The sequence below is a fragment of the Podarcis erhardii genome, assembly GCF_964252035.2.
Source record: "Podarcis erhardii genome assembly, chromosome: 9".
NCBI lineage: Eukaryota > Metazoa > Chordata > Lepidosauria > Squamata > Lacertidae > Podarcis > Podarcis erhardii.
This window is the reverse complement of record NC_138512.1, coordinates 49526127-49550329: the sequence shown is the minus strand read 5'-3', so window position 1 is coordinate 49550329 and position 24203 is coordinate 49526127. Positions and strand designations below refer to the sequence as shown.

Sequence of the window (24203 nt, the reverse complement as noted above, 5' to 3'; positions counted from 1 at the left end):
CTGGGGGAGCAGTTGGGGAGGGGTTTGCAATTTCTGTGTTGTGGGTGGGTTGGTGCGTGTCTGTGGGAGCAGTTGAGGTTTTTGAAGACATTGGTGATTTTTGAAGCTTTTCCTAAACTTATTTTGCAGCCATTTGAGGTTTCTGAGGACGTCGGTGGTTGATTGTTGAAGCTTTTCCAGAACTTCTCGTTCATCCATTTGGTAAGCTAAACTTTTAAAACTTTTTTGGGGGGTTTTGGATTTTGGATTTGGGGTTGGGGTGCTTGGGATTCAAGGCCTTGGTTCTGGGTTTTAATTTCTGTGTGGTGGGTGGCTGGCTGCTTTTGTATTTTTTGGGTTTGAAGCACATCACTGATTTTTTTTTCTGTTTCTGAGTTTACGAAGGTAGGAGCTGTGCTGCCATGGGACCCAAGAAGACTGCTGCTGCGGTGGCCGGCGAGAGGAAGAAGGAGAAGGTGATGCTGGAAATGAAGAAGGAGATCATCTGGAAGCACGACGGCGGAATGCGTGTGACGGACATCGCCAGGGAGTACGGCAGGAACCCATCGACCATCGGGACCATCCTGAAGATGAGGGAGAAGATCCTGGCGACTGATGCAGCCAAGGGAGTCACCAGGATCGTGAAGAACCGCCAAGCTGTCCTGGAGGAGGTCGAGAAGTTGCTGCTCATCTGGATAGAAGAGAAGCAGCGTGCAGGGGACACAGTGTCTGAGGCCGTCATTTGTGAGAAGGCCAAGGCCTTGCACGCTGACCTCATCCGGGAACAGCCAGGAACCTCAGCCGAGCCAGAAGTCTTCAAGGCTAGCAGAGGTTGGTTTGACCGGTTCAAGACAAGATCTGGCATCCACAGTGTGGTCAGGCATGGAGAGGCTGCCAGTTCTGATGTTCCTGCGGCTGAAGACTTTGCAGCGGAGTTCCTGGAGGTTGTGACGACGGAGGGCTACGTTCTGCAGGCAGAGACTGCGCAGGAGCAGGCCTCACTGGAAGATGAGGAAGCAACTGAGGAACGGCTGTCCTCCGAAAGACTGAGGGACATTTGCCAGAAGTGGAAGGAGGTGCAGACTTTTGCAGATCTACACCACCATGAGAAGCACGTGGCACATGACGCTGGGAACTTTTATGATACGAGGGTCATGTCGTCTTTCAGGGAGCTGCTGAAAAGGCGGATAAAGCAGCAGACTATGGACAGGTTCTTGACCAAGAAGCAAAGAGTGGAAGAGGAGCCTTCTTCGAGTGGTCCCCCAGAGTCTTAGAAAATGTACTGTACACTTTGTTGATTTTTAAATGTTTTTCTGTCATGTTTATAAAGTTAATTTATTTTCCCTTCAATTTTTGAACTGCTCTTTACAGTATGTGTGACTTTAAAGAGCAGTTAATAAACTGTTGTTGTACCAAATTTGGCTTTGTTTGGACTTTTTTTGACCATAGGAACGCATTAATTGATTTTCAATGCATTCCTATGGGATTTCGTGCTTCGCAAGACGAAAAATTCGCTAGACGACAAAAATTGCGGAACGAATTAATTTCGTCTTGCGGGGCACCACTGTACAGTGGTACTTTGATTCTCAAACTTAATCCGTTCCAAAACCAAAGCATTCCAAAACCAAGGCGCACTTTCCCATTGAAAGTAATGCAAAATGGATCAATCCATTCCAGACTTTTAAAAACAACACCTAAAACAGCAATTTAACACGCATTTTACTAACAAGACCATTGATCCATAAAATGAAAGCAATAATCAATGTGCTGTACTATGAAATAAATAAGACAGTATTGTAGATGATAAAAATAAAATAAAATAAAAATTCTTACCTGCACTGATGACAGTCATTGTTTGGATGGGTGGCTTTTATTCATTTCCACAGTCACACAATCAATCAATCAGTAGCTGAACTGTGTCAGGTGTGCGTGCAGGAGCCAGGCCCTGTGACCAATAGGACTTTACAGGACTGCGGCCTTCCTAAGTTTGTTCTGAAGAGGCAAGGTGCGGCCTCACAGGTGAGGCTGATTGGTAACTCACAGCACCTGGTGGCAGGAGCTGGGAAGGGATATAAGGTCAGCATTTCCCTTTGGCTCTTTGCCACAGTAACACACTTCCTGCCTTGCTGTGTTTGGCTTCTTGCTTCCTGATCCTTGAACCTCAGCTTCTTGACTCCTTGCATCTTGATCCTCGGACCCCTGACTCCTTGCTTTCTGACCCTCAGACTCTTGGCTTCCTGACTCCTGGCTTCTGGACCCCTGTTCCTGCTCCCGCCCCACCATCTTGCCCCCGGTTCTGACGTCCCCTGCCGGGACTTTGATCACTCGTGAACCAGACCATGACAAACTGGGTTCTGCACAGTCACAAAAACAAATTAACCAAAAAAGCCTCAAAAACAAAAACGCAAAATAAATAGCAAAAACAAATGCGCCAAATGTAATCCGTTCCGGAAGTCCGTTTGACTTCCAAAATGTTTGAAAACCAAGGCACATCTTCTGATTGGTGCAGGCACCCCGGAAATAATAGACGACAACCGCATCAGACATTCAACTTCCAAAAAAGGTTCGAACACTGGTACACTTACCTCCAGGTTTTCTGCATTTAAGAACCAAGGCATTTGAGTACCAAGGTACCAGTGTATAACTCACCATGAAATCCTAATGAAATCTTAGTTCAGGGCCTCTTATCTACACTAAGGTAAAAGTGGCAGATTAGAGGATACAGTGTTCCAGGTTCAGTGCTGTGCAAGGTATATTATTTTCTATGCCAGTCCCAAAGTAGCTCATATGCATTATTCCTCAGTGAATCAAGAGTCTGAGATCTCACTTTGTCATATGTTCCCAATACAGTTATTTGCCTGAAATTTTGATTCACTATATACTGAGGAAATAGTCTGGCTCCACAGAAGCCAATGATCTCAAAGGAGACAGATCATATATTGTGTTTGCAACAGACATGCAGTTCTTAAACTCATATGTGCATAAATCCACTCTACATGTTACTCTTGCCACAAGTAATATCGCCAAAAATGTTATCCCTGTGTCAAGGCCTCCCTCTCCTGGTCTGAATTGTGGAGGCCAGTATTATACACTGAATAAGCTTTTTTAGGGAGAACAGATATCCCACAGTGAGTATGCTGATTCCCATCATTAGTGGCCAAAGATGTGGAATGGGGACAGGGATATACATTACATTGTGCCTGCAAGCCATATAGCAAGAGGTTGTAAATGTTTCAGTGGGAAAAGGGAAAACTCACCATGGCCCCATGGCAAGAGTAGCATGTACTCAGCTCAAAGTCCAGGCTTTAGAATAAAGAAATACGGTAATATAAACATAGTTCTAACCATCTGGTTATATATGTTCTAACTTTCACATTCTCCATGGGCAATTCAAAACATATTCATTTGTTTTTCATTCATAATACTTGGTATTCCCCTAAGAGCCAACAAGAGCAGAGAAGCCTTATGAAATATATGGGAAAAGATGCCAAAAATTGAGTGCCGGGTGGAAATATATGGGAAATGTAATGCTGACAAAGCTCTGTTGATTGTAAGTTCTTTCCTTTTCTTTTCAGAAGCTATGGGTGGTCCTCTTTTTTCAAAAGGAGTTTAGCCACAGTGTGGCTTAAGTGGCAAATATAAAATCAAATATCTACCATTAGGTGTGAAAGGGCTGAGACACTCCCAGTGCCATTGGCCCTTTGCAGAATTTGCAGTTCAAGCAAGATTTCTCATCTCACACCTCCTTTGTTCGGCCTCATCACCTTCCTTGAAACAGCCTTGGCATTAAGGAAAACGATTCCCTGCTTACAATAAGTGTTTTAGGCATATCTGAACCACCTCACAAAGTGTGCAGTCCGGATATATCACTTCAGGAACTCACACTGAGTCTGCTGCACTTTCTCAACGAAGGCCTGCTGAGGTAGGAAGTGGGGATTACAACCAAGCATCAATATGTATGCAACAGAAAATAATGGTGCAATAAGACCACCACCACCAAATTTCTCTATCAAATCCTATGAATATCAGGCATGTCAGCATACAGTCAGTTTGTTAATTATTCAAATTAGTGTGTGACTGAGAAGCAGTTTTGAGGGTAAAGGGATGAACAGGAGTTTTAGTGAAGAAAGCAATTGTCCCCATCCAGACATTGCTACAGAAGCAGACATCCCAAAATATACATGAAGCTCTTCAGCCTTCCAGAACTTCCTCACCTGTTTCCGTGGTTGTTGTATCCCTCCTTCATTTGTGTGACCTGAACTATACTAATCCATTGATAGATGTTATTTTGTATATACAGCAGCTGTTTGTGCACCAAATGGGTACACACAGATGCCTGGTTTCGTCAACTGTGAATAGTCACAGAAAAGGGAGGTCTGCTGGGCACTGCTGTGAACAAAGGGTTAAACTAGAGAGTATTAAAAATGTGTGTGTTAATTTTTCCCCCTTCACTTTTAAAGTACCGTAAGTGTCCTGGGACAGAAGCTACCATTGGTTCCAGTGGGCACTTCCATCTTGAGGGAAATAGTAGTTGTGATGTGTGATCTGCACAGGAGGGAGTGGAGGAAAAAACTCATATTTGCATGCCACAGGCATCATATTGAATGGGATCCCCCTGGGTTTTGGTTTTTTAAGTAAAAAGCAAGACACATTTAACATACTGCATAGATTGGCCCACAGAGACACAAAGGAAAGACTAAAATTGATGTTGCTTCCAGATAGCTTGTTCATTGAACATTTATCATTTTTTGCTTGTGGGGAAGTTGCAGCAAACAAATGTTGTCCCACACTTTCTAGTTCATCTTCCCTTATTGCAAAAGTCTGATTGGGAGGGGTGGAAGCAAGTTTGTTGTGCAAGAACTCCAAATCAGCTTTAATTACCGTATTTTTTGCTCTATAAGACGCACCAGACCACAAGACGCACCTCGGTTTTGGAGGAGGAAAACCATAAAAAAAATACTCTGAATATCAGAACCCAAAACAGCAAGAGGGATCGCTGTGCAGTGAAAGCAGCAATCCCTCTTGCTGTTCTGGCTTCTGGGATAGCTGCGCAGCCTGCATTCGCTCCATAAGACGCACACACATTTCCCCTTACTTTTTAGGAGGGAAAAAGTGAGTCTTATAGAGCAAAAAATATGGTAATTGCCCAACCTGAATTTGCCAGTATAAGTGAATGCCACCTTAAAATGGCAGCAATTTGGAAGTGCCCTTAGGTAGCAACACATAGGAAGTGACTCAGCACAACAGCAAAAAAAATGAGGCGGGGCGGTGCTTCCAGATATCCTTTTTATTGCACATGTGTGATGATTTGTGCTCATGATGCTACTGGGACTGTCATACACAATCCTGCTTTATATACTATATACCAGGGGTCAGCAAACTTTTTCAGCAGGGGTCAGCAAACTTTTTCAGCAGCACTGTCTCTCAGACTTTGTGGGGGGGCTGGACTATATGGGGGGGGGGGAATATGAACGAATTCCTGTGCCCCACAAATAATCCAGAGATGCATTTTAAATAAAAGCACACATTCTACTCATGTAAAAACATGCTGATTCCCGGACCGTCCGTGGGCCGGATTGAGAAGGCGATTGGGCCGGATCTGGCTCCCGGGCCTTCGTTTGCCTCCCCATGCTACATACTGTATACTGCCTCATTTCCAACCAATTTCCTGTAATTTCCTGCTGAAATTTTGTAACTTTGTATCCTGCAAATGTTCTGATTTGTTTTTGTGCTGCTTTTGTTTCGCTACAGTCTCTCTGGACAGCAATACTGCCATAGCATTGGGTAGGCATCACAGAAGAAACTAAAGCAGAATAAATCCAGCGCCAACGCACTGGTATCTTGTCAACAGCAATACACCCACAATAAAACATCAGTATAGAGGGGCCCAGCGCAGGAGGGACACAGGAGAAGAGGTTAAGCAAACATTTTTAGATTTTAAAAAAACATACTTGATTTTATATGTATTTTCCCATGTATAAGACGCCCCCATGTATAAGACTCCCCCCCCCTATTTTTGGGAACTCCAAATTAAGAAAGCACTCCTCAACACTACCCATGTACAAGATGAGCCCCAATTTGAAACCTAATGTTTTGGTAAAAAAAAAAACAACCTAGTCTTATACATGGAAAAATATGCTAACCCTTGAGTGACAGCTAGCAAGGAGCCAGGGCAACCAGTCAGCATTGGAAACACCTGCTGCCCAAGCTAGGTGTGCCCCACCTAGGTGTGCACACACACACACACACACATATATATATATACAGACGTGTGTGTGTGTGTGTGTGTGTGTGTGTGTGTACATGCATATATATTTGCAAGAAGCTTTGTATTTTCCAGAGTCTTTTAAAAAATTATGTTTCATTGCGTAACTATTGTATGCCCAATGGACCTGTTACTGATGAAACCAGTGCAATAAAGAACCACAATGTGGACTACAGCTCTTCTCAACCCCAGCCAACATGGTCAGTGAGGGCTGCTGTGTGGATTAAAAAAAACAACCCACATCTGCTTTGTTCTACACTTCTTCTGAAATCACGAGTTTCAAGTTGTTTGGAAGAACTTGTTGTTAAGCAAAAGTTGCCAGTCTTGTGGGTTTCCTGTGGAACTGGAATAGGCTTTTTTTGCAACAGCTGTGGTAAATTTTCGCGAGCCATGGATGACAATTTCGAGCTGTCCTTGACGTTTACCAAAATAAATAAAATGTAAAAATTGGCTGTCTCAAAGGGCAGCGGTTTCTGTTGAGCAAAGACCCAGGAATGGAGAGATGATACACGACATTTTTAGATGAAATGAGGACACCAACTTTATTAATTATTAACAGAACATGAAATAAGCTAAACTTTCATCTTAATTTGTATTAGTTCCTTCCCTGCCATTTCTGGCAGTATCTAATCACAGAATCATAGAATCCTCGTGGGATGAGCTGAGGATGGGGACCCTTTGCCTTCCTCATTTCCATATCTGGGTAATTCTGCCATGGAACAGCATCCATTTCTCCCCCTAGCTTTCTACAGCCTACACAGCCTACAGCCTACACATCAGAAACTTGCTGAGGAAAGCCAGGCTGAAATGGCCCAATGAGGGTTTTGGTATAGCCCTGAGAAGCCAGCTTAGGGGAAATTCCTCCATCCTCAATTGGTGATACATTGCTCGCCAATCATTCGTTTAGTCGTGTCCGACTCTTCGTGACCCCATGGACCAGAGCACGCCAGGCACTCCTGTCTTCCACTGCCTCCCACAGTTCGGTCAAACTCATCCTGGTAGCTTCGAGAACACTGTCCAACCATCTCATCCTCTGTCGTCCCCTTCTCCTTGTGCCTCAATCTTTCCCAACATCAGGGTCTTTTCCAGGGAGTCTTCTCTTCTCATGAGGTGGCCAAAATATTGGAGTCTCAGCTTCAGGATCTGTCCTTCCAGTGAGCACTCAGGGCTGATTCCTTCAGAATGGAGAGATTTGATCTTCTTGCAGTCCATGGGACTCTCAAGAGTCTCCTCCAGCACCAGAATTCAAAAGCATCAATTCTTTGGCGATCAGCCTTCTTTATGGTCCAGCTCTCACTTCCATACATCACTACTGGGAAACCATAGCTTTAACTATACGGTCCTTTGTTGGCAAGGTGATGTCTCTGCTTTTTAAGATGCTGTCTAGGTTAGTCATTGCTTTTCTCCCAAGAAGCAGGCGTCTTTTAATTTCGTGACTGCTGTCACCATATGCAATGATCATGGAGCCCAAGAAAGTAAAATCTGCCTCCATTTCTTCCCCTTAATTTGCTCTGATGATGCAAGCTGTCACCTATTTAAAGGACCTTACAACCAGATTAAAATGCAACCAAACCCAGCTCCCAATGTTACATTGCAGAATAGGCAAACAAAGTTAGCTATTTTGCACCTGATCCAGTAGGCATCTGGGTAACTTACCTTGTAATAATGGGAACTGATGCAGTGAATGGCTGATCCAGTCATAACTTGCAAGGTTAAGAAGGTTGCAATCCTAGTTCAAAATGGCTACCTAAAGATCCAATAGCTAATAAAAATAGATAAAATGTAATTAAATCAGCTGCTGCAAAGCCATTTTCTTCCTGTGAAGCAGAGAGGGGGTTAAGAATTACATTTGCAAATGGAAATGTCACTGGTTGTGAGGAATGAGTGCAAAACAATCCAATTGTGGACAAATTGCTACAAAAGAGGGAGGAGTGATGATTTACGCATAGCCTGCAGGGCAAGTTGAAAAGAAGAAAGACTTTCCATCGGTCTTTGGTGAAAAGTTCCACAAGGAGGGACATACCAATGATTGTGGTGATGGAAGAAAATTACAGACCAGTAATTGCTGTTGTCTTGGGGTGGAACACTGCTTAATTCAGAGCTAAAGACGGGATTTCAAGCCCCCAATATGATCCCACTGTTACACTTGGCCATAATGAGACCTGCTTCTTCAGAATATAATGAGGGGTTTTTTTGGGGGGGGGAGCTGGGACACATCCGACAACCTTAGCAAACAAGGGAAATGTTAACATCCAACATGAAACAACCTTCCAACATAAAATGAAAGAAATGTGTATTGTAGGGAGGCAGGAATCCCACTAGTGATAATTTAAGCAATTTTAAGTTATTTTCAGGTACCTGTGGTTATTAAATTTAATTTCCTTTGGCAATCATGTCTAGCTCCCTCAATAAAAGCTTCTGAAAAAGACTCCTGTGTCAAAGTGTTTTGATATTTTAGTGAGGAGTCAATAGTTCTTTTGGCTCCACTAAAGCAGCATTTCAGGATTATCCTACTGGGAATTCCACAGTGTTACATATATTCCTGTATAACATGACCAATATATTCACAAGAAATGTATGAATACGCCTTTGAGAACTGCAACAGTATAACAGTGAATTAGTGGGTTCTTGCACTCAATTCCCTTTGAATGCAATGAGATCCTTAACCTAATATTGAGGAGAAATATGTCATGGTCCTTTCAGGTTACCTTCTTAGCATAAGAGCAAGTTTTAAGATGAGGACATTTAAGGTATTGGTTAATGTACGGAAGTCACCACAACATGGCTTTTGTGTTTAGAGGGGCTGCCCATTTGAAAACTATGCTTATGACTGAATGAAGTATTCACACTGTTATTTAAATGAACATCAAAATGCAAGAGAAGCAGGCCAAAGGCCCATCTACTCTCTTTTCCAACCAGAGGCCTGTGGGAAGCCCAGAAGCAGAACATGAAGGCAATAGCATGGCTATTTGGAGGCATGAAATATTCTCCCATTACCTTCACACCATATCAAAGAGTAATCTGGAATGCAGGGATTGAAGGACATGTCAATTTCCAGTTCTCTTCATTTCTCAAATTTCGAATCTTAAATTTCTAGTTATGATTCCTGCACCACTCAAGTCAATTTGCTGGAACAGAGGGAACTGCAAGCTGCTCAGATGGGGACCCCTCAGTATTCCTATGCTCTTGAAGAGTAGGTGATATGAGACAACCCATCCTGTGTCACTGCTTGCAATAGAGATAAGACGCCTTCCCTCATTCTGGGGAACCTGTTGCTGAAGGTGTCTGTGTTTGGCTCCAGACAACCTGCTGTCTTACTAACCATAACCTGCCTTTCTGTTCCAAGTACTTGAGCACCTGAGAGGCAGAAAGGCAACTGCATCACTCTAAATAGTCTCACTAAAACTGTAAAACTATGGGTGCTTCCAGAAGACTTCATCCCGATTTAGTTGGGGACGATTAGACCATCTTGGCTTTTTAATGGGCATTCATTCTGATGTGTTTGTGAGGAGGTTGGATGCAGTTGTGACAAAACAAATGTGATCCCACACTCTCCAGTACATTTTCCTAACACTTTCCTCATTGCAAAAATCTGAACTTTGGGGGAAGAGGAACTGTTGTGCAAGACTTCCCAGTTGACTACAGCTGCGTTTTCTGAATTTGCCAGTGTGTGAATTAATCCTACCCCAAATTAATGGAAGTCTTGAAGTGCCCTCTATAGCTTTCCTGGTGCTTCCCTGCCTTTGTTTGTTTTTTACAAATTGTGAAGGTGAATAGGAAGCCTAATCACAAATGTTGAACAGGAGGTTGCATTTCTGAGGCTGGTTGCCATTGCCCTGTTTATGTGAGCCAACAGGGCAGAGTAAAAGTAAAGTAGGGTGTTAGGATTGGTGTGGCAGGCCATGCCCCAGTCTCCAGGCACCCTTCTGTTATTCTGTGCAACTTGTACCCAAGTAGCTTCTTTGCAATAGAGCTGAGGAACACATGGAGGAGGTTTGCAGTCTCATAAACTGGGCTCGAATCTTTCTTTTGTACACACCTAACCAAGTGAAGTAACAGATACTCCTATTCTTCCCAAACTAGTGACTGCCAAATCTTTTTCCCACTTACCTTTCTATTCCCCATGACTGTATTTTGGGTCTATCTGTTAGCAATTAGTAACCAGCCATTTAGTACCTGAAGAGTTGGTCAAAGTCCACATTAAATACATAACAGTAAGGTTCGATTAAGCCAGATTGTATATTCTGCGAATGAATCAAGTGAGTCGTCTTCTGAAGGAGCTGAAGACACACTGCAGGAATCCTTTTACATAATCATTTAAACATATGTGCAGAGGGAAGGGGGAAAATAATAACAACGTTGTGCTCAAAATCTTCTGCAAGGAATTTCTGCTCAGCTAGTAAAACATTTACAGCAATGACCACATTTATCTATGGATTCAAAAATCTAAATGGACATAGCAATTCATTATGGTATATGGTTGAATTAATAATAATATTATTCAGTCCCTTGTAAAGATCTATTATTTTTCCTTCCAGCAACAACAGCCCCTTCCAACAACTTTCTTGTCTGGTTAGGTTTGTTTCTGTTGCTTTAATAACTGATATGTGAATGTCTGGTATATGGGAAGAAATTGGTGGAGTGGATTATGATTATGATTTATTAAATTTGTATTAAATGTCTGCATAGAAATAATGTGAACAAGTTTTATCCGTTACAGATAGGTAGCCGTGTTGGTCTGTCATGGTCAAAACAAAATAAAAAAATTCCTTCCAGTAGCACCTTAAAGACCAACTGAACTAACTCTAGAACTAACTCAGTTGGTCTTTAAGGTGCTACTGGAAGGAATTTTTTTTTTTTTTTTTTTTTTTAAGTTTTATCCGTAATTGTATTTCCATACTAGAAAAGGCTAAGCCTGTTGAATTTCTGTCTGCCACACAGCTATTAAAGGCATAATAACCATGTGTTTCTCCAATGTTAGCCCTAAGCCAAAGCCTAGGCTGTGATCCTGTACCCTCTATCCTTGGCTAATTTCACAGAAATATCATACAAGGGCACCTGCACATTTTGTCCATAGCTTTCTTTCTAGGAGGGCTACAGACTTACTTTAAAAAAGAAGTGTTATGTACTGAAGTTCTCACCCTGGGCCAGCAGGGGGATACTGTAGATAGTTCAGGTCCACATATGCAAATAAGGTATCGAAAGTGAGGTTCAGTGATTGGATAGTTACAGAAAATGGTTACTGTTGCGTTCTATTGGAGCTCTATCTAAGCAGGCTGGCTGAACCCTTCAGTTCAGTTCTGTTCTGGCCTGTGAACAAACAAGAGCTGTTTGAAGAATCACTGTGTCGTCTGATATGTTCACCCACAACTTAACAAGAAGAAGTCCCATGTCTGGGCCCGCTGTCTGGGGACACAAATGAAAAAGTTAACATACATCACAGCATGTCAGCATCTGTGGCAATATAATGCCACGGGAATTAGAAATCATCCAAAAAGGACAACATTAGTGTGTGTTTTTATGATGAAATTTGTAAAGATCAAGTTTGTACCTGTAATGATACTTTGCCCCTATGTGGGGGATAGAGTTGGGTCCAGTTTTACAGAAGGAGAAGATGCTGGAACTAGATTCTGTGTACCATGAATCAATGCAGCAGAGCATTCAGCCAGATTAACAATTTGTTACCATCATAGCAGTGTAACAACAATTCCTATCATGGGTATTTGATTTTTAAAAAAATAATAATTTTTATTAACCGGCCAATCAAATCAAATCAAATCAAATCACATAAATTCCGAATTACAAAGCCGAATTTTAAATTTTGTTGAGGGGACCCATATTTCAAGATCCAAAGGGGAATTCTGATCATCTTCTTGCTACTGCGTTAATGTCCAAATCAGTCCAAACAAAGTTCATAATTCTATCCAGTCTTATCTTGCTGTTTCCACATCACATCTTGTTCATATATTTTCTCTTTTTTCTTTATGATCTCTTCTGATAGTCTCCTTAAACCGATAAACACCAATAATAATCCTGTGTGAATTTTTCCGTTCTTCCAATCCTCAAATCAAGATGGTTTCCATATATCATTGCCTTCATAGATAACATCGCTCTTTCCATCATTAATTACAGAACTGTCGTTCTTAAGTCCCTCTGAGGAGTTTCACCCACAATATAAAAACAGCTCTATTTCTCCTCCCAGACTTAAGTCCTCCGACAGAACGTCCCAATATGGCAACGGTATTTTTAACTGCGTCATTCCAAAGCCCTTATACATTCCACGCTCTTCTTAAAACATGCTTTGGTTCGAAAGTTGATCTCCTATCATGGGTATTTGAAGGGCTCACCAGAGAATACACCCACTTGCATGATGACTTGTGATTCTAGTTGCGTGTCGAGGTCCCCAAGCCACCCCCCAATAATTCACACATCACACATCAATTTTGGTTTGGGTTTTTGGCATGATTTTGGCCACAGCTTTATTTAAATACACACAAGTGAGTGGTTGCTTAAGCATTGGTTCCGACTATCTGTCCTTGCCCAGGGACAGAACTGACTTCCAGATTCCAGCGGAAGCCAGTGAGGGAAACAATTTTGGGGAGAAAATGAAGCTGGGCCTCAGTCCCTCACTTCTCACCCTCATGCTCCTGGTGGCTTGCACGGCCCAAGTCCGACGCCAGGGACAAGGACGAAAAGAATGGCAAGCCCCTGGATTCCTTTAATGGAATTCCCTTTCTGCACCACCATTGGAGGGGTAGGCACTTAACCCTCCACCAACCAATTTGAACCAATGCCTAACCGCCAACCTTACAAGTTGTGACGATTTGCTACGCAGTAGGCAAAAACCAAATGGCACCAGCCAATCAGCCAAATGGACAAAAGTCCTACCAGGCCCCTGCCCCAACAGCAGACGACCCCATGACAGGCATAGCAAGGTCAAGCGAACAACCCCCCCCCCAATACAGGGAGGGTGGGTGGGTGATCCGGTGCAAACAGCCAAGAGGACGCCCAAAGTTGGGTGTCCAATATTTAAAACCTCTGACCCCTCCTTCAAAATTGGCAACAAGCAATTCTCCCCAGCGACCCAATTAACCAATTCACTGCCTGGATCACTCCGCAAATCCGCCCAGCAACACTGGGGTAGCTTGTATCCCCCACCGCAACACATGCTCTCTGCTACGGAGAACATGTTTTATGGGATGCTGCTCCTAGTGTTCTAAGGAGCTTTTGGCTTTTAACATGGCAAGATCCTTACTACTGATATATCGATTAAATGATATCCAGATGAAAGCTTGTCACCTGATATGACTTCTCCCAAGCTGGACAACCGTAAAGCAAATACTTTGCAGCAATAAAAAGGGGGACACAGATCTGGAAGCATGTCAAAAAGGGACTTGATTGGAACATTAATAAAAAGAAGTGGTTGCACTGAGGGTAAGGTTAACCTTGCACAGAATTCCAAGGATATGAATGTTTGCAAAGTGCAGAGATGATGGGAGGCTGCTAATTTAAATTACGTTTTGTTAAAAAAACACCACCCAAATAAATGAGTTTTGCTTTACATTGTCACATAACTTGAAATATTCAGCCCATTGCCCCATTGAGATTAATTAAAACAGCAGCCTTGCCTATTGCATTGCTAATGGGTGACTTAAATGTTTTATGCAGAAAAACTTGGGATGATTAAGCTAATATTTGCTTAAAGCTATGGGTTAATGAATGAGAACTTCTTGCTCAGCTACACCCCTCCCACATGTATGTGTGGACTTGAGATTATATATGGATCTTTCAGCAGACAAGGATTACATTCATTGCCAGTATTTTTCATGTTTCAAGAGGTGGTTTGCTAGTAGTAGTAGTAGTAGTAGTATACCGCCCTATACCTGTAGGTCTCAGGGTGCTTCACAAAGTTACAATATAAAAACGCAAAATACATAATAAAAACAATACAAACAATTAACAATACTAATTATAAAAACTAATATAAGAAGTAGACTCCTCAACAAAAGCCGCTAAACAATCCCCCAGCCCAGAAATACAAAAATCAAAATTATCATATACCGTAACATTTAAAACAGCCTCACCTGCCAAATAAAACAACACCCACCCAAGTTAACCCCCCATTAAAACAATGATTTTAGCACAAGGGGGCTGCCCCATGCCCTCATTCTACCCCCGAAGTGTCCCCACACACCCACACCTCCAGTGTCTCTGAGTCCACTGACGCCACCTTCATGTGTTTAGTACAAAGGGTCTTAATGGTGTTTATAGGAATGTTTGCCAGAACAGTCTATCAAGTTCCTTGTGACCAGGAACTCTGGGGAGCCAGGGCTCCCAATCACATAGGAAGCTGCCTTATACTGAGTCAGTATTGCCTACACTGACCGGAAGTGGCTCTCCAGGGTTTCCAGCATGGGACATTGCCAGTCCTACCTGGAGATGCCAGGGATTAAACCTGGGACCTGATCTTCCAGATCCTAGTCTGATACTCTAACCACTACACTACATTTGCTTTCATACACATTTGCATTTTGTGTGCATCTTATTCCAAACGAGAAAATTCTGTAGTGCCAGTTATAGGTAGAATGCAAGCATTCTGCATCCTGCGCTCATCTTTCTTTCCCACGCTCTGTGTGTCCCACAAGCTCGTTAATCCTTTTATAGACAGCGCTGATGTAAATGTGAAAACCACCTACATCCCTTCAAACAGAAAAGTACTCTTCGTCAAGTCTCATAACTTAGAATATTGCAGCAACACCTTGTCTCTGCACAAAGCAACAGTCAAAAAAATTATTTCCCGCAGCTGGTGGTCCCCAAATGCCAAAGGTGAACAATGTACAGCCTTTGTGGGCTCTTCAACAGTCTTCAGACTCAGATTTCAAAACATATGGGGCTAATTTCAAAGCTGTGGTCAATCCCTAAATCAATAAGAAAAGAATGAATCATTTTAAATGATGCCTTTAAGCAGAACAATGTAAGAAGCCATCAAACTACCCCCAGGTTCTGTTGCTGAGGTAAGAGGAAGACTCATGGTGGGCCAATAAAACCTGAAAGTAACATTCCTTTAGGTCAAATGGGCTTTCCTTCTGGTTAAGTTGACGTCTTTCTCTAGGTGCAGTCAAAAGCCTTTTAAAAAGGCCTAAAACCCACTGGGTTTTTATTAAGGACAGCCTATTGACAAGGAAATTATTCTCCATTTTTGTAGAAATTTTGGGCCTTCAGCTGCTATGGAACTACAACTCTCATCATCTCTGACTAGAGATCCTGGCTGGAGCTGATGGGAGTTCAACAACATCTGCAGTGCCACAGGTTACCTGCCCCACCTGTAGAAGCATTTCTGTATGACAAGATATACATTTTTGTATATCTTGTTCAAGGCTTTGTCTCCACTGGGGCTGTGTACAGTACTATACCCTTGAAGCACATTTGAAGCACATTTTCTCTCTCCCTCAAAGAATTCTAGTTGTTATAGTTTGTCAATTATTGCTGGGAACTGTAACTCTGTAAGGAGTTGAATTCTTTTAGCAGGGAACTGTGTTTCAATGTGCTTTATAAAGCCTAACACTATGAAGATGTATGGAGCATAAATATATGTTTTTGTTATTCTGAACCAGAGCCCTGTGTCCGATATGGAATGCTATTGTGAAATGTTGGTATGCCACACGCTGTTTTGTTTTGTTTTTTAATTGGAAGCTTATTTTTAAAGCAGATCCCAATATTTCCACTGCATCTTTCAATATTAAATTCATTACTTTAAATGTTAAACTCATTACACCTTTAAATGTTAAACTCATTGTTGTCATCGACAAAAACAAACCCAGCTCTCCATCTGCATGTGGTCCATTTGGAACTATTTCAGGATAAGGAGAATGATAATTTGGATATAATCCATTCTATCTTCTTTCAACCCTGGTATCATCCTTTCGCTTTTGGGTCACAATACAAACAGAGGCACAATAACAAGGAGAAATGTACAAAAGAAACATTTGTACGTGCATGTCAAGCCACCCTTTGAACGTGGAAAATGTTGTGGTACCAACCAGTGCCAACCTGAATAACTGCCCTGAAAAAATAAAATAAAGTAACAGCCGCAAATAAAAACCAAAAGAAGACCCAGAAGTTGGAAATCTTTTCCAGAATAAAATGAATTCAGCCTGCAACATGAAAAGTTGTGCAAGACATTTGATTTTGCGTTGTCGTTTTATTAAGGAGCATAGTTATGAGACGTAACTTGGGAGGGGGTTGCAAATAATGTCTGACAGGAGTATACAGAAATGGGGGCAGTGAATAGAATCACAGAATCATAGAACTGTAGAACTGGAAGGATTCTCTAGTCCCACCACCTGCAATGTAGGAATAGGCAGTTGTCTCTTTTGGAGATTGAACCTGCATCCTTGGTGTTATCAGCACCATACTCTAACCAACTGAACTATAATAATCCAGGATGGTTCAGCCACAGTTGTGGGTTGCGGTATAATTGCATAACTTAATTCTATGTAATTGCACAAACCAGCCAAACTTCTCCCCATGGTAATTATAATGAAGTAAGGAAAGTCTAAAGATGGAGTGATGAAAATTCCACTGACTGAGGGCATAGCTCATTGGTGGTAGACCAAATGGCTTTGTGAGCAGACAGTCCCAAATTCAATCCTTGGCATCTCCAGTTACATGGTCAGGTAGCAGGTGATGGAAGAGACCTCTGCCTGGGATCTGAGTGATACCAGTAAGAGTAGACAATACTGGGATTGACAGACAAATAATCTGACCAAGTATAAAGCAGCTTCCTTTGTGGATATAATCCAGATGTGTACAATCATTGGTAGAAATTTAAAGAGGGGAACAGTATTCAAGAGCAAACAATCAGATGGTTGTTTTCAGCACAGAACCAAATGCTGTGAACTAGCGCTGCCCACCAACTACAGGAAAGCTAAATTACAGCACAGACATACCCCAAGTGGCACTAATTGCAAACATGTTTCTAAATAGCTCAGTAGTGCTTTTGCCAATAGCTAAGCCATTTCCTTTTGTTACACTTGTTCCTCTAATATTAAATATTTTCATGGAGTAAAGGGATTCCGTGTCTTGATAACAAGCTACAAGCACGATATCCAGAACTAATCTCCATATAAAACCCTAAATAAATAACAATTTCCAAAAGAGAAGACTATGTAGACTAAAAACTTTGTGCAGTATGTCGGACTGCAAGTTTAAAGGACAAGTCAAAGAAAGAAATCAGCACAGAAAGAGTTATATCTCCTTGTGATTTGTGCATGATTGAAATGCAAGTTAACGTTAAGCATCTGTTGTCCTAGAGATTTCTGAGTATTATTCTATCTTCAGTGATGGCGAGGCATTCTTAGTATCAGGAAAAGTATAGAGTTGAGCCAGTGGGAAGGATTGCTGACTCTGTTTTCTATAAACAATAGGGGGAACATGAATTGCTGCAGGCTCTGGTTTCTTTTCTGTCCTTTCATGCTATTCTACAGCTTTTCTCAAATAAATACACTGCCCGCTGCAGAAGAACAGCCAGTTGGCAGTGCTATTTTGAAACCTATCCACCGACTACCTTGTAATCATTTCAATCCAGCTGGAAAGATGGCTATTTCCTTTGGCTACTTCTGAAACGTGACCACTCATACAGCCCTTTGGGGCTCATCTTGGAAGGCTCAAGCTGTGTCCCACACTCTGAGGTTCTCCTAGGAGGCGCAGCCCATAATTTGTTGAGCTAACTGGACCCCAGCAGGAGTTCGGAGCGGTACTGCCAACTGAAAGCTAATTAGGGGTAGCTGAGACTGGCAAAGGACTTGACCAAAAGCCAGCACAGAGAGCTCTCGCAAAATAAAAGAATCCGAAATGAAGTAGACTGACTTGGTGATCCCCCAGTCTACAAACATCTGAGATTTCTTGTTTCCTCCACACTGTATTCTATTCTTAACTACCACTTGCTCATTTGCTTGAGATCAGAGGTGGGGAACAGCTTCCATCATCCTTGATCACTGACCATACTAGCTGGAGCTGACGGGAACTGGAGTCCAACAGTGAAGAGCCACAGGTTCCCCATCCCTGTTTTAGCTCAATGACTAAGACATGACTTTCTTCTTCTTGCACCCTCTGAGGTTATCTCTTTACCTACAGGGCTCACTGAAGTGCTTTCATTCCCATATGTAGTTCAATGTGTGGTGTATGGAGATTGCTGCACTAGTCTGTAAAAGAAGCAAGTCCTAGTGATTAGACTGAGTAGCCAGCTGGCTTTAGGGCTGCTTCCTTTACTAGGTGATGAGCTGTTGACTTAGTCTTACAGAGACTCCCAGCCTCTGCAAGGGTGGATGACTTGGTAGATTGGTCCACCTCTGGAGGCCAATGCCATACTACAAAGTCATAGATGACAGATAGATAGATAGATAGATAGATAGATAGATAGATAGATAGATAGATGATAGATAGATGATAGATAGATAGATAGATGATAGATAGATAGATAGATAGATAGATAGATAGATAGATAGATGATAGATAGATAGATAGATAGATAGATAGATAGATAGATGATAGATAGATAGATAGATAGATAGATAGATAGATAGATAGAGATAGATAGATAGAGATAGATAGATAGATAGATAGATAGATAGATAGATAGAGATAGATGATAGACAGATAGATAGATAGATAGATAGATAGATAGATAGATAGATAGATAGACAGACAGATGATAGATAGATAGATAGATAGATAGATAGATAGATGATAGATAGATGATGATGATAGATGATAGATAGATGATAGATAGATAGATAGATAGATAGATAGATAGATAGATGATAGATATAGATAGATAGATGATAGATAGATTAGATATAGATGATAGATAGATTAGATATAGATGATAGACAGATGATTGATAGATGATAGAACAAAATAAATTGAGCTTCTATTCAGCTGCTCCCAAGCTTCTTCCCATATCATTCAACGTGAGCTTTAAAATGCCTACCTTGTATATTTCACCTCTTTCTACCATGAACAGCTGCTGAGGCAGCATTTATGTACTGCATTTCAGGTGTTCAGAAGTATTTCACTTAGTAATCTGTGCTGATCTCACTAGGCCCTGCTGGCCAAAAAACAGACAACTCACAGACAATATACGGGGAATTTCAACTCAGCGCAGTTAAAGTGGTTTAAATAACAAACATTCATCTGCTAGGCAGGAAAAGCATGGTCAGAAATTACCTGGGATGCAATCAATACTAACAATGAAATATAGCAAGTGCCTTCCCACCATGGCTTTGATGGGTGTGTGCTTGATTCCCTGTTGGTAGCATTTAAAATATTTCAGTGATGAAGTTACTTTACATCTGCAGCATATCACATTAAATTTACGTTAATGTTAACATATCAGCTATCGTTCTAAATTACTGCCAAAATACACGTGGCATTTGAGTGGATGGACTTACAAACAAGTCAAGGCAAACAAGACGTTAAAAAAAAAATTCATTAGAAATATTAACAGTCAAGGTTAACAAAAGAGGCTTTTTGTTCTATTAAAAAAAAACACCAATGTTTTTTTCTCTTCTGACAGCTATATCTTTGGCAAATCTCTTCTTTAAGACAGAAGCTTTCCATGTTTGGTCTCGGTCTGGGAAGTTGCTTTGCCAAGTATGACATCTTCAAAGTAACCAATACACAGAATTATGGAAATGAGGTTATGATTCCAAGCACACTTATTTGTAAGTTACTACCATTGAACATAAGTCACGGTGCCAAAATAACAGGCCAATCCTCCCCCACCACATGTGTTTCAGAGAGAAATGGTGTGTGCATGTAAATGTGTTGAGTTAGTCAACACATGGTGCTAGAAATGCAAGCAAGAAGAACAAAGCCATTTGACTTCATCCTCCCTTCCCAATCCCCTGTTCTATCATAAAAAAGAAAAAGAATTCATATGCATGACAAGTCCCTTTAATATTCTTGATTGATTGATTGATTGATTGATTGATTGAATGAATGAATGAATTTATAAAATGGCCTTCATCTAAAAATCACAATGCAAACAGTTGTTGGTGTTGTTTAATTTGTTAGTTGCTTTATCTGGCCCAGGACAACCCAAGGCAACTTACAAACAGTTTAGAATCTAAGGAGTATCTGACTCAAGGTGAAATCCCTGTATATCACTTAATAATCAGGGTTTCTCCAGCAGTTGTTGGACTACAACTCCCATCATCCCTAGCTAGCACGACCAGTGGTCAGGGATAATGGGAGTTGTAGTCCAACAACCACTGTAGAGTAGATTATGCATTCAGAGTGATGTGGGTACGTTAGCAGACCAGCAGCCATCCTCATAAAGCCAGCTTCTGCTGTGAGTGTGCCAGTGAACATATTGCTCACTATTTCTGTGGCACACTTCAAATGTCAGCACTGAACTGAAATTTATCATGTGATAGGACAGGAAAAAGACCCTTACAACTTTCCACTTGTTCTCAACACATTTGTTTGTGTTTCCAGACCATTTCTGGCTCATTTTCTTTTAATAGTTATATATATATATATATATATATATATATATATATATATATATATATATTTCCATCACTTGAACTCTGAAAACCTGAGTTTATCTTCAAAATACAAGAAAATATGTATTTTCTTCCTTTTCTGCTAAATAATTGCTTCCATATTTTTGGCTCCCTCTGGATGCAATGTCAAATTGTTATGATTATTAGCTGCTGAAAATAAGGAAAGTTTCTTTCCATTTAGCTTCCACGCGGATCCCACCAAATTAGAATAACTTCCTTTTTAATTAAGATTCATATGTACCATTTAACCACTTCATTCAATGAATGTATTTAAAAACAAACGCACACAGACACAAGATTAGCAATGCTACAAAAGACATCTGCTGAGCTTCCAAACACAGTTCTCACAAGAAAATCCGGCATGAATCTAAAAAACATACAAGTGAGAAACTGTCCCAAGAGATGTAAACATAAAGTATCTGCTACCGCCATGATTCAAATTTTTCTTGTACGTGGAGTGGAAGAAAGTGTTATACGACTGAAACCACAGCTCAAATTCTATCAAAGTGCTACTATTGTTCCGCTGCCTCAGGAGAAAATAATTTCCTGGAACAGAGACTGAACACCGCATCGAGTTATGTAAATAGAACTTCCTGATCTTCAATATTTTTCTGCTTCAGTTTCATCTGTGTCTCTTATTAACATATACATCTTCCATGACTTTTCATAGCTGGAAGAGGCAATAGATGTAGCCCATGGGCCAAATTCAGGCCCAAGGCACTTCTGTGTGTTCAACAGGAGTGCCTTATAATCAAGGGAATCCCAGCTTCAGGTTTTTTAAGTACATTTCGATTCGTGCTCTGTGTATATCTAAGATGATTCCCATATGAATCTCTGAAACAATTTGAAATACAGAGTTTGGGCTTTTGCCACCAAGAAGCAACCAGTGCCATCCATTCGTGGCCTTTTCCTCTCTGTGCTGACATTTATTTCTTTTTAACCAGAAGCAGTGGCAATGAAATGTCCACATACCCTCCAACATTTCTCCAATGAAAATAGGGACGTCCCATTCCATAATGTTAATTTTACTATTTATACCCCACACATCTGACTGGGTTGCTCCAGCCACTCTGGGCAGCTTCCAACATATATAAAAACATAATAAAACATTAAATATTTTTTTAAAAAAACCCATCCCTATACAGGATTGCCTTTAATATGGCTCGGGGGTCAGATAACTCCATACCCTCCAACATTTCTCCACTGAAAATAGGGACAACCTACCAAACCCTCCAACATTTCTCCAATGAAAATAGGACATCCTAAGGAAAATTGGGACATTCCAGGATCAAATCAGAAACCGGGATGGCTTCTCTAAATCAGAGGCGTCCCTGGAAAATAAGGACACATGGAAGGTCTGTGTCCATGCATGTGCAGCATGTTAAAATGACTGCCACAAGAAAAACAAACATGTACTGCCACAAGAAAAACAAACATAGAAGGGCCAGGAGACAAAGACAAGCCATGAGGGAAGCAGCCAGAGCACCAAATCTGTACTATATCCTTTTTTAAATGTCCATACCTTTTATATACAACTTCATATATGGCCCCTATAATTTTGTAATAGTTTGGCAAAGATTTTTTTTAAATCAGAAGAAACTGGAAGACAAGTATATAATTTTTCAACACCCATAATTTCCATTCTGGTCCACTGCCTGGGCCCCCAAAATGAAACTGAAAATGGAATCCTAAAGCAGATTTCACTCTTGCCTAGCATTAGCTCCTGCCCTCAGATTGACTGCATTTCTGATGTAGCCCTTGGAGCACAACAAGATGTTTTACATTCTGAGTCATATCCCCAACTGGCACAATTAAAAATTAGGTCAGTGTAGCAACACTTATTAGCATATAAAGGAAAAACGTACTAAGGGGATTCTTGAATGCATAAATGCACATCTCCTTTGATGCAGAGAGAAAACCTTGGCTGTCGACTCCACTATAGTATCTCTCTCTCTCTCTCTCTCTCTCTCTCTCTCTCTCTCGCTGTCTAGCTGTCTAGCTGCCAACTGAGACTCATTCAGCAGTGTGTACCACTAATCACAGCAGGAGAAAAAGAGGCCACCTAACCTCTTAGATGGCAGCACGATAGCACAGGAATAGCCAGATAATTTATGACAAAGGGTTTGCTTCTCACTTGTTCGCTTGCCTGTAGGTACGGAACCACAGTAACAGAGAAGCACAAAAACAAAGATGGAAACAAATGAGAGGAAAGCAGTGGAGGAATAAACTGACCATATACCATATACACTGAAAATTTATGGAAAAACAATTTCCTCTATGGGACAATAGTGAACCCCAGGTTGTACTGTGGCCAGATTTTTTTCCAAGCCATTGTTCCAAAAAAAAAAAAAAAGGCTCCGCACTGCTCCTGCATTCACAGACAACACTTTATATTTTCTCCTCAGCTACTCCATTTCCTCTGTGGGTATGTAGTTTTTATTATTCATGATTGCCACCTTTGCTCACTTTATGATGCATCATGTTTTTTGGGAAATTGTTCCCCAACTCATGGTTTGTTGGTGACGTACTATGTTCCCTACATGTGTTTTTTCCACTTGGAAAGTAAGCCATCCACCAGAAAAGATGGCTAAGTGATCTCCCGCATTTGCTTTTGGAGGGACAGAAATAATTCCAATGGCGCCTTGCAGGGACAGCAGCTTGAGAAATGTCAGAAATGTCTCATTGCTTTCTATGAGGAAACTAACAGAAAAGGATAAAATGGAGAGGAAGTCATTGTGGTTTTCCATTGTCCCCAAATGCTTATTTTTCTCCCGCACAGTGCATTTTTAAATTCACAGCTTAAATCTGTGGTCACAGCTGTAGTCACACACAAGGGCATGCACCAAGAATGAATGAATTTTCATCGTATCTTCTCTGCATAATCATGTTAATCATGTTGTGCTTAGGGCTGCCATGCGTTTGGGGTTTGTCTAAAAATAAAAAGCTCAACTACTTTAGGGGTGTCCTGGTTTTTACTGTCTGAAATATGGCAACCGTAGTAATGCTAGTGTACTTTTGCCAGTTCTGTTCTGGCTATAAAATTTGTGCAATTCTGCATAATCAAACAATAAATGTAGGATCTGTTATTGCATGGAATCCTGAAATCTCAGTGACAGCTAGAAAAACAGCAGGTTTCTTCCCCTGTTGCAGAGGTGGGGAATATCTAGCCTCCATGCCTCTCTGCCTGGCCCTTGGGACTTTCCAGCCCAGATCCCCTCCCTGATCTTACTGATTCAGCTGAAACACTTCCTAGCCCAGAAGGCTGCAAATGGGACCCCAGTTCTCAGTTAAAGTTTACTTGAATGTCGCAGTCTTCTCCAGTTTATGCCAGGGCTAGTTTAGCCTATGACAGTATGTTGGTCCTAAGAAATAGGACACATGTATTGGAT

The 24203-nt window shown here is 41.3% G+C and overlaps 1 protein-coding gene across 1 annotated transcript in view; it reads left to right on the top strand.

The window, feature by feature from the left end:
- Positions 1–201: 201 nt before the first annotated feature.
- The window catches only part of LOC309350338 (putative CENPB DNA-binding domain-containing protein 1), a 136096-nt gene continuing 112094 nt past the window's right edge, over positions 202–24203 (top strand). The window contains exons 1-2 of the mRNA XM_081877351.1: positions 202–884; positions 960–1550. Coding sequence (XP_081733477.1) covers positions 402–884; positions 960–1253 — 777 coding nt within the window. The 5' untranslated portion in view covers positions 202–401 and the 3' untranslated portion in view covers positions 1254–1550. The remainder of the gene's footprint in view (positions 885–959; positions 1551–24203) is intronic.